Genomic DNA, 13,779 nt, shown 5'->3' with positions numbered 1-13,779 from the left:
GTTATTTAACCCCTTTCTTTCCTCAACAAAACTGGGATAATACCATTATCTACCTCCTAGGGTTCCTGAGAGGCTTGATGCAATTTCTGAATTAATGATATTAATAACAATAATCATAGCAGCAGTAACAAACACATATATAGCACTTACCAGGTGCCACCATTTTAAAATGCTTTACATATATAACTCCCTTTCATCCTCACCACCACTATAAGAAGTGGGAACTATTACCCACCCATTGTATTGATGAGAAAACTGATGCACAGATAAAAAGCATCCATGCCAGGCTTTTCACCCAGAATCCACGTTTCTAATCTTTATGCCCTATGTCATTATGCCAGTGCTAAACATGTCACCCATCCTGGCTCATAGAGCATCACCGTGATTGCCTTCATCACCACCACCATGATTACCACTAATATTTCTCTTCTCTTCTTTCAAGGGCCTGTCTTCAAATCAAGGGAAGCTTTATTTCCAGGAGGTATTTTGGTGAAAGTTCCCATGTTTTCCGCAGAGGAAGGTCTGAAGGCATACATGCAGCCGGGAGAAGTTTTATTTTGCTTTTTTAATTTTAATTTTTTGGTAAGGTGAGAGGTGGATCGTCTATTATGATTTCACATTGTTAAAAAGAAAAATAATAATACATGCAACTCCCAGCAGAGCCCAGTCTTCCTCTCCCTTCCAGTCCCCCTCCCCCACCAGATGCTGTTTTCCTTTTCAGTCACTGTTGTTTTAAAGTCTCATCAGAACATCCACCAAGAAGTCATGGCGATTCATCTTCTTGTTTTCCTTTCTCGCCTGGGCTCGGAGCAGGCCAGGGCGGCCTGACAGAAGGGCCACAAGGCTTGGTGACCCCCACCCCTCCCAGTGACTGGTGGGGAGGCAGATTGATCCCCCCTCCTCCCCCTTATCTGGCTCACAGATAATTGAGTTATTGGCCCTGGCTCTAGGACAGGGCTGGAGATGCTGCGTCAGGGACTAGAGACAAAGTGATGTTAATGACAGGGGATGGGGGAGAGGAGAGGAGTGAGGAGGGAGGGAGAAAATGAGACACACAGAGTGTGTGTCTGTCTGGGAAAGACAACGTGGGGGTCCGTTGGCTTTGTTTTCCTAACTACATATCAGCAGCCAGCAGGATTTGAAACCCCAAAGCCTTTAAATGAATGTTTGACAAATCAAGGATTCTTCAGCATCAGACAGAGAAAGAAGCTGGAGAGCCCTCAGCCCAATCCCTCTCATTTCACAAGGGGAGAACCTGAGGCTCCGAGATGCTAAGCTGCAGCCCAGGCTCTCAAGTCTAAACTGAGACCTGGACCCAGCTATCCTGAAGGACACAGGGTGGTTAATCAAAACAGAGCATGAGGAGTCATCCACAATCACTTCTCCTGGAATGGATTAAATGTCATCTCAGAAGGTAGCAGATTTCCAGCACCAGCTCAAGATATATTACTAAGTATAACCCCTTTTGGGGATGCTTCACATTTTGTCTGACTAATTTGACCATTACCTTCCCTCCTTCAGCTTTTATCAGCAGCCTGTCTGTAGTTTATGACTCAGTGCTTTAGAAACAGAATTCCCAACGCTGCCGAACAATGCCTCCAGCCAGTGCCTGTTGGGGGAGTTATCATTTTACTGATACCACATTTTTTCACTGAAACCTCAGGCCTGGTGTATGTTATATTTTAAAAAGGGGGAAAAGGACAAGATAATTTCCACATTGCCAGGGATGTAGCTTGCATTGCCTAAGAGATCTTGTGGGCAGTGTTCCTTTTAACAAGCAACTTATTATGTACTGGGGGATGAGGACGCTGTGGGCAGGAAAGTGGGAAAGGGAAGTCCCAGGGTGTTGCATAATAATACACTGGCACCTTGGGAATACTTCCGGATGTGTGGGCTTCTGAAAAGTGAATGGGAATGCCACCATAAATCTGTCACCTACCCTCACACTGGTGTTACCAAAGCCAGGGAAAACATTAGCCCTACTAAATGTTTGGTGACAAAAAATAAAAGAGAAGAAAGAAATGAAAGAAGGAAGGAGGGAAGGGAAGAAGGAAAGAAGAAAGGAGGAAGGAAGGAGAGAAGGAAGGAAGGAAAGAAGTGAAGTGGGAAGGTAAGGAAGGAGGGAGGGAGGAAGGAACTCATTCAGATGAAGGCAGAATGAAAGAGTAGAAAAAGCAAGGGATCTCTACTCCATCTGGAGATGGGATCACACCTCTATGAGCTATTTGACCTTGGGCAAGTTAAGACATCACAGCTCCCTCATCTGGATATAAGAGACCTCACATAGGCTCACATTAAACAAAGGTGGATGACACAGGGTGTACCACCTAATGGGTATCCATAAATAGTGCTTGTTGCTGATACCCCTCAACATACACACATACCCACACCCCCACACACAAAAACACAGAGAAAAGTAATAGTTAATGTGCATCAAGCACATCCAACTTGCTATGAATGGGGCTAAACCTCATAGTATCTTATGACAACAATTTTCAGTCAAGGTTCTAAGTGACAATCAACAGAAACCAACTCTGGCTAACTTAAGTAAAACAAGCAAACAAACAAAATCTATTCAAAGAATATTGGCTACTTAAGGAATACTCCTTGGGAGGGCTGGAGAGTCAGGCTTGCTTGCTCTGAAGCCCAATTCCAAGCTCAAATTAGGTCCCAGGGCTCGTCTTGTGAAGACACCTCAGAGCTTTGCTACACGTGGTCACTTCAGCACTAATGTTACATGCTGTCACTGGTACTTTGGAAACGCATGGGTTGTGGCCACTCCCACCATCCTTATCAAAATGGTTTCTGCAGGTCTCTATGTCTTATCACGACTAGCTTCTGATTCAATATCTTGGGTGGGGGAGAGGGTAGGTCTTGTGCCCACACTCAAGCTATAAGGGGGACTGGGAGAAGACTTTTGGATTTTCAACGTCCATAGTAGGTGTTGGGATCTGCCTCATGATAATTATAACAAGGAGAGTTATTTCTAGGAAAAGGGATTCACATAGTAAATATCAAAAAATATTGGTAAATATCTTTCACAGTTGAGTCCCAGACTTTCACCATTTTTGGATGAGAACACTGAAGCTTAGCCTAGGCCACATGTCTAAGCCACAGCGTGAACCCATCAGTCTCACTCAAGCCTGTTCTCTTGGCCACTATCTTGACCACTGTCTTGACAAAAGTAATGATGAGAACAACGTCCACCTCAGCAAAGCCTCCCACACTCCAGTCCCATTTCTCTGACCCATTAAAGCTGGATCTGTTGGGAGCCAAAGATTCACTGTGTTTTCTTCACCTATTCTTCTTAGAGGAAGGTGGTTTTCTAGACTCAAAGCCATGGAGTTTGTCCTCGGGATGTAGTTCCTGGGAGGTGGGATCTCTGGATAGACTCCTTAATGCCCGAAATGCCCTGTGTCTTTAATGGAATTCTAAATGGCAAGGGTGGAGGGCATAGCTGAGGTCCTTCCTCTAACACAAAACACACTCAATATGCAGGGGTAATAGAGAGCCTTCCCTGGACACCATCCACACCACTGACAGTTTTGTATTTCAGTCCATTAATTTATTACATGAATTATTCGACAGCTGTATGTTCCTTGTTCAGCCCCAAAGCTCCACTAGAGCAAGAGGAGTCTTTTTTTGCAGGTAGCTGACCACAGTGAGTTCTCGGGTCAGGCTCTCTGGGCTTGAGTTCCAGTTCTACCACTTAACTGCATATCTTTATTTCACCTGCCCATGCCTCAGCTTCCTCTTTTGTAAAAGCAGGACAACAAAAGAGCTGTTATGAGAATGAGAGTTTATAAATGTGGTTGGTATATAACAGATGTTCAGTAAATATCACCATCAGCTGTAGAATACTTACAACCTATTAGAAAATGACGGTATATAAAATGGATCCACGAGGGTCCAAGTCTCATCCTATTGGTAACTCCCTCGTCTTCTCTCCTTTCTTCTTATGCATTTCAGTTAACACAGCTTGAAAATCACTGACCTCCTTCAAAATGGTTGTTTTGGCCAAAATACAAAGGGGAAGTGAGGCTCAAGAAGGCAAGATAAGCTATGGCTATTTCTAACATACTCTCCCAGACCTACCACTGTTTGCTTAAAATTCAGTTCTTTTTCTAAGAAACGGTGAACCATCTTTTAATTTTCACCTCCTTTCTGCACAAGGGTCCAATAGCCAAGAGTATCAAAGACTCCAAATTCTTGGACCAGGGGTCAGCAAACGGTGTCTGTAAAGGACCAGATAGTAAATATTTTAGGCTCTTTGGGCCATAGGGTCTTTGTTGCAACCACTCAACTCCACTGTTGTAGCAGGAGAGCAGCCACAGACAATATGTGAGGAATGGGTGTGCTGTATTTTGGTAAGACTTTATTTATGAACATAATTCTGGCCCAGGGACTCTAGTTTGCAGACCCCTTCCATGGACCATGAGCTTCTACATGTAAGGGGCTCCCTTGTTTTTGTTTATTGCTACATGAGATGCTAAAGCAAACAGAACATGGATGTCAGGGCCCAAGCATCTCTTTTAGGGTACCATATCCTACCTTCACCACATCCTACCTTCTTCCCAGAAGCACTTAAGTTACATGCCACCCTAGTGTGAATGAAATAGGTAGATATTTTCCAGCATGATCTGAGAGTAATATTGAGTGTCACGAGGGTGCAAAGGCGAGGGTTTAGTTCAAGTAGAGCTCAGGATTACGAGGAATAGTCACACATCTTACAAATCACACAACAGAAGTGCAAGTAAGGTTCTTAAGAACCACTTAACCTAATCTTTTCTATTTATAGGATGGAAACTGAGGCCCAGAGCAGAGAAATGACTTGGCCAGTTTTATGCAGCAAGTTCTCAGCACAGGTGGGCCCAGATTCTGGTTTTCTTCATTTTAGTCCAAGGCTCTTTCTGCCATACCACTAGGCTAATATCAAGCCTTTATTATGGACCATATTCAAATCAACAGAGGAGAGGAAAACAACTTTCTGCCATTGAAAAATCCAAGGCGCTGCTTGGAAACTCTGCTGTCCTTCTACATCTTCCTTTCTTCCATCCACACACAGCTGCAGGGCACGTCTATCATACTGCTCAGCCCCTACTTGATGCCAAGGAGACAGTAGGTGCTCAATAAATGTGTGTTGAGAATGGAATAAAAGGCAAAGGATGCATGGTAAAGACCTCAGGGAGCCCACAATCTACCAGGAGAAGGAAAGTCTAAAGGCACTCCTGTAATGCACTGCAAATGTGAGGACCTGATGACATTTCCTCCCTTTTAGTCCCCTTCGAAAATTCCCTTTCAGTGAGAAATCTTCCCACTACCGCTTTCCTCCCTCTGTAGCTGCCCTTTCCTCCTCAGATAGAGCACCTCTGTCTTTTGTACTTGCAAATGAATTGTGATTACTTTTCACCTCCAGCCCAGGGGATTAGCCTGGGGACCTTTGATCTTCAGGTATCGATTTGCATCTTAAAGGAAGCATGATCTCATCTGGGCCAGCTCAAAATTCCATCCCTGCCCCCCAACCCCTGTCTGTTTACCAGCCCCGGGCTGGCCAGGGCCTCCCAAGTGGGGCTGAAACAACAAGATCAGCCAGACTCCTAGAGAAGGCAGGAGTGAACAAATTTCCCATCTGACTGGGGAGAGGTGGGAAGAGGACATTTGCTTTCTAAACACAGGCTGGTCTGCTATTCCTCCTCCTCAAGTCAGAGAGACCGCCCAATGTTCTGAGCGTACAGAGGGGACCATGGCTGCTCCTGGATCCTGGCTGGTGGTTGTGTAGCAAAATGAACTGAGCACGAGCCTGAGAATCAGACAAAATCAGGTTCAAGTTCTAGTTCTGTCTTCAATCACTTCTAACTCGTGTGACTCTGACCATGTTTTATCATCTGTCTGGCTTTTGGTTTTTCTCATCTCTAAAGTAAGAATAAAAGCCTTAAAAATCTATCCTAATAACCATCCTGGACAGTTAGCTTGAAGAAGAGTGATAATATATGTAATGTACAGCTCAAGCAAAAACGTTACTAGTCATCGCCGTCATCTATGGGAACATAAGGTCCATGAGGGGGCAGGAGTATCTGCCTTTTTTCCCACCATTGCTGTATTTTCTGGTAGCTAAAACAGTGCCTGGCCCATAGGAGGGACTCAATAAATATTTGTAACATAAAGGAGTAACATTATTTAGTCATCACTATCGCTGTTATTGTAATTGACTAACAATTTCGCACTGTCCACTTCTCCAGCAAAGCCCAAAGAAATGCCAGACTTACCGATGCAATTGAAGGAAACTTCCTGTCTGCAGAAAAGGGAGCAGCCATCACCATTGATCTTATTCATGTCATCGCATTCCTCGCCTTGGCTTCTGCAGAACCGACAGAGAAGAGAAATTGGTCACATCAGCTTCAGAACCACAGCCGGACACAGAAAAGTTTCTTCCCTGGGCCATGAACTATCCATGAGCCCTGGGGCAAGTCTCTTTCCCAGTTGGAGTCTCTGTTTCTTCATCTTCAAAATGAGATGCATAAAAGGTATAAATTTGTAGGATGCGATTGCATTTGTCTTATTTTGTGTTTCCCAGGACGAAATAGAATTCCTGCTTCCAACTCATTCTCTGAGATCTTGTCAGTTATGTTGGTTAAGTCAGATGAGAGCAAGAAATGGATGAACAGACCTTGTTCCTTTGTGTGTGGCAATTCTCATTGCCATTTTAAAATGGTAGATTTGAAGGAAAATTTGGAGTTTCTAAATATATAAATGCTGTTTTTCACGAAGCCCTGCCTCAACTCCCTCCCAACTCCTCCAATGCACCTAAAAGTAAAGATATTTTTTATTCACATGCTCAAGTTTGGTATTCCTCTTATCAGAAAGGTTTGCATTCTCCATTGGGTGTATCATTTCACAGTGTTAAGAACTCCAATGCCGGGGCCGGCCAGGTGACCCAGCGGTTAAGTGTGCACGTTCCACTTCAGCGGCCCAGGGTTCACCAGTTCGGATCCCGGGTGCAGACATGGCACTGCTTGGCACACCATGCTGTGGTAGGCGTCCCATATATAAATTAGAGGAAGATGGGAACGGATGTTAGCTCAGGGCCAGCCTTCCTCAGCAAAAAGAGGAGGACTGGCAGCAGTTAGCTCAGGGCTAATCTTCCTAAAAAGAAAAAAGAACTCCAAGGCCTGTGGAAGCATGCTGCCAGGAAATAAAAATGCCTCCTCTTTTATTTTTTTGCCTGACGAAGATTAGCCCTGAGCTAACATCTGTGCCCATCTTCCTCTATTTTGTACGTGGGACACCTGCCACAGCATGGCTTGAGGGGTGCGAAGGTCCACACTCGAGATCTGAACCAGTGAACCCTGGGCTGCCAAAGCGGAGTGCATGAACTTAACCACTACACCACCAGGCCGGCCCCTAAAAATGCCTCCTCATGTCTTTTTTTTAAGGAATTATTTCCATCACCTATGGATGACTCTGCAGAGGTTAGGATAGGCAGAAAATGAGCAATGCTTTCTAAATTGGACCTAGGAGAAGAGAAGGAGCAGTAATAACTGAAAGATTGGAAAGACTGCCACTTTCTGGGAAATTCACATCCATTTAGAAACAGAAAACTTGGGTTTGGATCCCACGTTCCAAAATGGTTGTGTAATCTCAGACAAGTCACTTGATCTCTCTATCTGATCTATCTTTGACTATTTAAATCAATTAAAATTTAAAATAATTTAAAATTCCATTCCTCAGTCACACTGACCACATTTCAACTCCTCAACAGTTAAATGTAGCTATTGGCTACTGTATTGGACAGCACAGAATAAATTTCCATCATGGCAGAAAAATATACTCGACAGTGCTCTTTTAGATGCTGAATCTCAGTTTTCTCATGGGTTAAAATGGAGATACTTATACTGACTCCTTAGTGTTGGTGCAAGAACAGAACATAACTTAAAGTGGCTGGCACAGTGTGTGACACACAGTAGAGGCTCAGGGAATCGCAGTTTCCATTTACACTTTGTCCTGGAAGTTCTCTGCAGAGTGTGCCGCAGCTGTCCCTCCCTCCCCAGAGACCAGCTGGGACCTGTCACAGCATGGAAGAGGCCTCAGACTTTTCCTTTCACCCAGGCAGGGCAATTAGCACTGGGAAATGTTTGTTGCTTTTAGGAGGTGTCAGAGTCGCAGGATGGTGCCTTGCAATCAAGCCTTAAGATGGCTAGGACATTGCATTGATCTCTGAAGAGCCACCCAAGCTCTCTCCTGTCTGCAAACCCATGAGCAAAGAAGTCCCTCTTCCAATCTGGGCCCATATTTCAATCTCTGCCAGTGCATCTCGCACGCTGGAAATTGGTGATGGCCTTGTGCTTCTTAGCTATTTCATGGGTTATCTGGGGAGAGATTTTTTTTTTAACCTGGGCTGGTTTCCCTAAGCCACAAAGAACACTTCTAACCCGCCTTCCCTCACCACCCAAACACTATGTTCTATTGGTTTAAGCAAAACATTAGGGTCACCACAAATATCTTCTAAGCATGACAGATTTCTCATTAGATAGAGAGGTTCTGAGAAACCTTCTTTGACCTCCCAGGCTGGAGCGGGTGGCCATCTTCTCTGTGTCCAGAGACACTGGGCTCCATCTATCACAGCACTTGTCAAACTGACGCCTTTGCCTGTTACTTGAGAGCCCCCTGACTGGGCTTTAAGATGTCAAAGGAAGTGACAGAGTCTTTGTCATTCTAGTACCCTGATGCCTGGCACATTGCCTGGGACATAGCAGACAGCACGTAGCTACTTCTTCACTTGATAGCTGTACAGGCCTGTGGGTCACACGGCAAGGCAATAATGAATCCAGATAAGAACCTGGGCATTGGGTTCACATCTCGGTTCTGGTCCTTACTGGGTGTGTAAGCTTGAAGCAACCACTTTAATCTTTGGCTGTTAGCTGTCTCTTTTGTAAAGCATGGTGACAGGACTCATCTCATAGGGTTGTTGGAAGGACTCAAGGAGGTAACAGTGTAGTACAGTGCACTGTGCATAGCAGAGGCTCAACAAATATTCACGAATATTGTTAGCATTACTATAATATTCTTCTAGTCCTTTCACCCATTGGGGCCTCATTGAGTGTTGAGTCTATCTGTATTTCTTTTTAAATCCTCTTACACATACATACCAATTTAGCATGCATCATCCTATGAAAAATCCAATTAACTAAAATGACATCTCTCCTTTTCCTCAAAGAATTTCTTTTTCCTTAGGGAACCTTCCATAAGCTGTGTTCAGTTTTCTACAAAGCGTGTCAACAACTATTTGGTACCTGCAGGTAACTTAATAAGTATTTGATGTCTATACAGGATACCAATTCTAAGACAAAATACTAAAAAACTTTAAGTTAAAAATACTATTTAGGGGCCATCCCAGTGGCATAGTGGTTAAGCTCACGAGCTCCTCTTTGGCAGCCCGGGGTTCGCTGGTTTGGATGCTAGGCGCAGACCTGTGCACCACTTATCAAGCTATGCTGTGGCACGCATCCCACATATAAAGTGGAGAAAGATGGGCAAAGATGTTAGTTCAGGGCTAATCTTCCTCAAAAAAAGAACTATTTAAATTAATTATAATAATAATAATAACTTTAGATCAGGAAGAAGAACGATGTTGTTTGCAGTTTTTTACCAATACATCTATTTCTGGCTCCAAAATGGATAGACTGAGTTGTAGATCAGGTTCCAATCTGGTGAGTTTCTTTTTTTATTCTTTATGATAAATTAGAAAATCCAAAATCACAATTATGGGTTGTCAGCAATGACCACAAGTATTCCCTGGATATTCTGGATATGCAGCTCAATCTTGGACCCACAAATGATGGGCACCTTCCCTGGAGAGAGCCTTGCTCAGTTGCTCAGTGTTCCATCAAACAAGAGTTGCCTCAAAAGCTGGAAGTTGATGTCATAATGTGGGAGAGAACAGAAAATGGCTTTCCTTTCCCCAGTTTTGTTACATTAAGCATGAGAAACTGTATCTTCACATTCAGTTGTTGCATTTGGATATGAATCTTAAATATACACAACAGCATAGCAAGGATTTTATTCTCTGACAAATGAGGAGCTTCATCTTCTATGCTTGAGGAGTCAAATTCTTGGCAATCAGGTGGTTTGCACCATAATTCAACACTTAAAAATTCTTAGATTATCTCCTCCATATTAAAATCTTGACAATTCAACCTTAGGTATAGGACACGTAATTGTTTATATAACATGATACAAAAGAAATAGGTATAGGACACGTAAGACATGAGTATGTATTCCTGAGATAGACCACTTCAGCAAGCCACTTGAAATTACGCAAATAATCATTCTTGGTCTTATCAGTGTCAATATTTTTAAGAAATGTCATCCTTTATTTCAAAAGCTTGAATTAGTACCTTTCTTGTAACAGCCAGTATCCTTCAGTGTGTAGAGGGAGCATAATCTTGTACAAACTACTATCTTTTTGCACAGCAAGTTGAAAAGATGCAACTTATTGGCCCTCCTCTGATCATATTCGCAACATTCCCTATGCCCTTCCATGCTAAGTCATGATCAGAAGGCAAACCACTGGCCAATAACTGGATGTCTATGTGGATGGAGATTCACGTGCAAACGCTTTACTTGCATAACTGTGCCATCCTTGCTGTGTTCCTCACTGGTGCTTTCATCCCAAAGCAGGTTTCCAGTTTACATTGCATATCCCAAAGTCATCAGGACCAAATTAAATTTCTCTTCCCTTCCAGCACTAGCATCAATGATGAACTGAAGAAATCGTCATCCAGCACTTCTCTTTCATATATGTACCACACCTATGAGCTGATTCATGTTCTGCACATCAGTGATTTCATCCAACTGTGAAACAAATCCTCTTTACAGCACCCGTCCCCCTTCAGAAATAGTCATTGCAATTCCATGTTTCACAGATATTATGTGACACCCAACAGTGCCATTTAATGAAGAAATGTTGCCAATAGCTTGTTTTGCCATCTCCACATATAATGTTTATCATTAAATCTGCCCACAGTTTTAAAAGTGTGTTAGCAATAGTGTGGCTTGCAACTACGTTAGCAATAGGGAACACAGTTTTAGCAATAATGAATGCAATCATGAATGATTTTTGGTCTCTTCTTCATCTCTTGGGACAAAAAACATTTTTGTGCTTATTCTGGAGGAAGAAACTCAAAGGTTTACTTGTTTTTTTTTAATAATGCAAAAGTCTTGATGGCTTCTTGCCCCTATTTCGCAGTTGCATAACATCTTGTCCTCTGGACGAGGGGATGAATAGACTGGTGATCCAATAAAATCCATTTTTTAGACATGCAGATTTACATTTTCTAATCACACTTTTCCTTTTTGGCTGCTCGTGTGGAATCCTTACACTTACTGACTCATTTGCCCCCCTATACTTATATCCACATTCAGTACTCATTCTGGAGTACTGTTTACTATTTATGGTTTCAACATTATAGTGAGTTAGAATATTTTGCTATTTTTATGAATCTTTGACCCATTTTGTAAATTGTTTATATAACATGATACAAAAGAAATAACACATAAATAGGCAGTTTTACGAAACGTAAATGGTAACGAGCAAAGAATGTGAAAGTGTTTTGACCTAGAGGCACTGTGTCCTGTTAACTGAATGTGGGCTGGGATGGAAAAGACTAAAGAGAATCCTTGTAAAATACATAAAACCACTAAGAACAGGAGCATACTGGTAGTAAGTATAGACTGTTAGCTCTATTGAAGTCATATATTGTATTACCAACTTAAGAAATGTATATGTTCCAAAAACAATCAATGCTTTTCTTCTGAGACCAGTAAACCAGTTGCAGAATGTATGCAACTATGTATGTGGTCCAACTGATAGGCTGCTGGGGATCACTGGTAACTCACAGCTCACACATTGAAGAGTACTCCATAAGCTCTTCTATTTTGTACCCTGATTATCTCTTGGTCTAATTAGCATCTCCCCTCCCCTTTCTTGAGTTAGATCTACTTACTTCTGGATAACGCCATCGCCACAGTACCCACTTCCATGGATGTATATGGCAGCAGGTGATGGCTCACTCTCTTCACTTCCCGAAATGGTGATAACACGGTACTGGTACACACTGCCAAGATTTAGATCCCTGGAAAACATAAAGAAGACTCTTAGCTATACAGACACAATGCTGGGGGCAGACAAATTGATCCCATTGAGTGCATTCTTCTATCAGTCTTACTTGTTTTTGAAATCACATGCACATTCAGTTATCCAATAATTTTTCAGGTTTACCGTGGCTAAGACGGTCTCTTACACATGATGGACTACATCAAAATGTATAACAATAATAACACATCAATTGACATGTGAACATGCATATTATTAGGTAGTTTTTTGGGCTGTTTTTTTTTGGTGAGGAAGATTGTCCCTAAACTAACATGTGTGCCAATGTACTCTATTTTGTATGTGGGACACTGCCACGGCATGGCTTGATGAGCGGTGCGTAGGTCCACACCTGGGATCCAAATCCATGAAACCCGGGCCTCTGAAGCAGAGCGTGTGGACTTAACCACTACGCCACCAGGCTGGCCCTCTTACTAGGTACTTTTTATCTTTAATTTAACCTTTACAGTAATGCTGGTGGATAAGAATCAGATAGCATGTGGCCCATTATGAGGGTGTTTGGGAGAATGCATCCGGGAAAAACAAAAGAGATAAGCAGAGGCAAGGAAGTGGGAAAGTCCCATGCCAGATTCTGTGGGTGCTGTCTGATACTTTCTCCTCATGTTAAGACCTGAGCCGGAACCTCATTACACATGAGCACATCCAGGGACTCTCCTTCTCCCCAACACTTGCTCCTCCCTATGTTTCTCACTCTTGACTAAAATAATAATAGTAGCAGCCTCACTAATTAAATATCAGACCCAGGGCTAAGCACTTTCCATGTATTTTCCCATTTGAGAATCAAAACAACCCTACACGTGTATTAGTATTTTCATGTTTATTTTACAGATGATGAATCTGAGGCCTAGAGAGGTTAAGCAACTTGCTTACAATCACATGCCATTAAATAATATCCTGCATTCAGCCTTCCTAATCCCTAGCTTAGGCCTGTTTTAACAATCTCATGCCTTGCAAAGGGAGATCTTGTCCTGGAATTGCAATTCCAGGCACTTGTTCCTGCCAGATTTCCAACTTGCCTAGATTACATCGCTCCTCTGCTCTCAAGATCTCCTGGTGCAATGCCTAGTCTCACTTCCTCACACTCAATCTTACACCAGATTACTTCCCTCTCCTTGGTTAGCCCCTCTCAGCTCCCTGCTTGAGCCCATCCTACCAACAACTGAGCCTAGCTACTGCCAATTATCCTCCAAGGCAAAGATATATTTATGTCTATTCCACACGACCGAATCACCATCCCCATTTCTTTTTTGACCATTTTCAAAGGGAGATGTTATTCCTGTCTCTCACCTCCCTCTATGTCAATAATTTACTTTTTAATAATAAAAAAGTGCTATGGGAAAAAACACAAAATGATAATGAAGAGAATTCCTATTAGATTCCAGAGTTGGTGGGGGGGAGGAATTCATAAACAAAAGGACGATGTCAAAAAAATCTCAAGTTCTCCTGCCCATCTGTTGTTTCAGCTGCTGTTAGGGTTGGGGCTGTTCGGATAAGGCCAATAAGATAACAGGTGCCGGGGCAAAGGATAGACAACGTCTCCTGACTCTCAACACAACGATGAGTTGGAGTTAATGAGCACTGAAGGACTCCGGTGAAGAACATAGCCTTCC

The 13,779-nt window shown here is 42.8% G+C and overlaps 1 protein-coding gene across 1 annotated transcript in view; it reads right to left on the bottom strand.

The window, feature by feature from the left end:
* Positions 1–13,779, bottom strand: part of PAPPA (pappalysin 1) — a gene marked incomplete at its 5' end in the record, with an annotated part of 240,634 nt that overhangs the window by 121,120 nt on the left and 105,735 nt on the right. The window contains 2 exons of the mRNA XM_046676707.1: positions 6,267–6,358; positions 12,003–12,131. Coding sequence (XP_046532663.1) covers positions 6,267–6,358; positions 12,003–12,131 — 221 coding nt within the window. The remainder of the gene's footprint in view (positions 1–6,266; positions 6,359–12,002; positions 12,132–13,779) is intronic.

Source organism: Equus quagga, chromosome 1 (genome assembly GCF_021613505.1).
Source record: "Equus quagga isolate Etosha38 chromosome 1, UCLA_HA_Equagga_1.0, whole genome shotgun sequence".
NCBI classification, from domain to species: Eukaryota; Metazoa; Chordata; class Mammalia; order Perissodactyla; family Equidae; genus Equus; species Equus quagga.
This window is presented reverse-complemented; position numbering and strand designations above follow the sequence as displayed.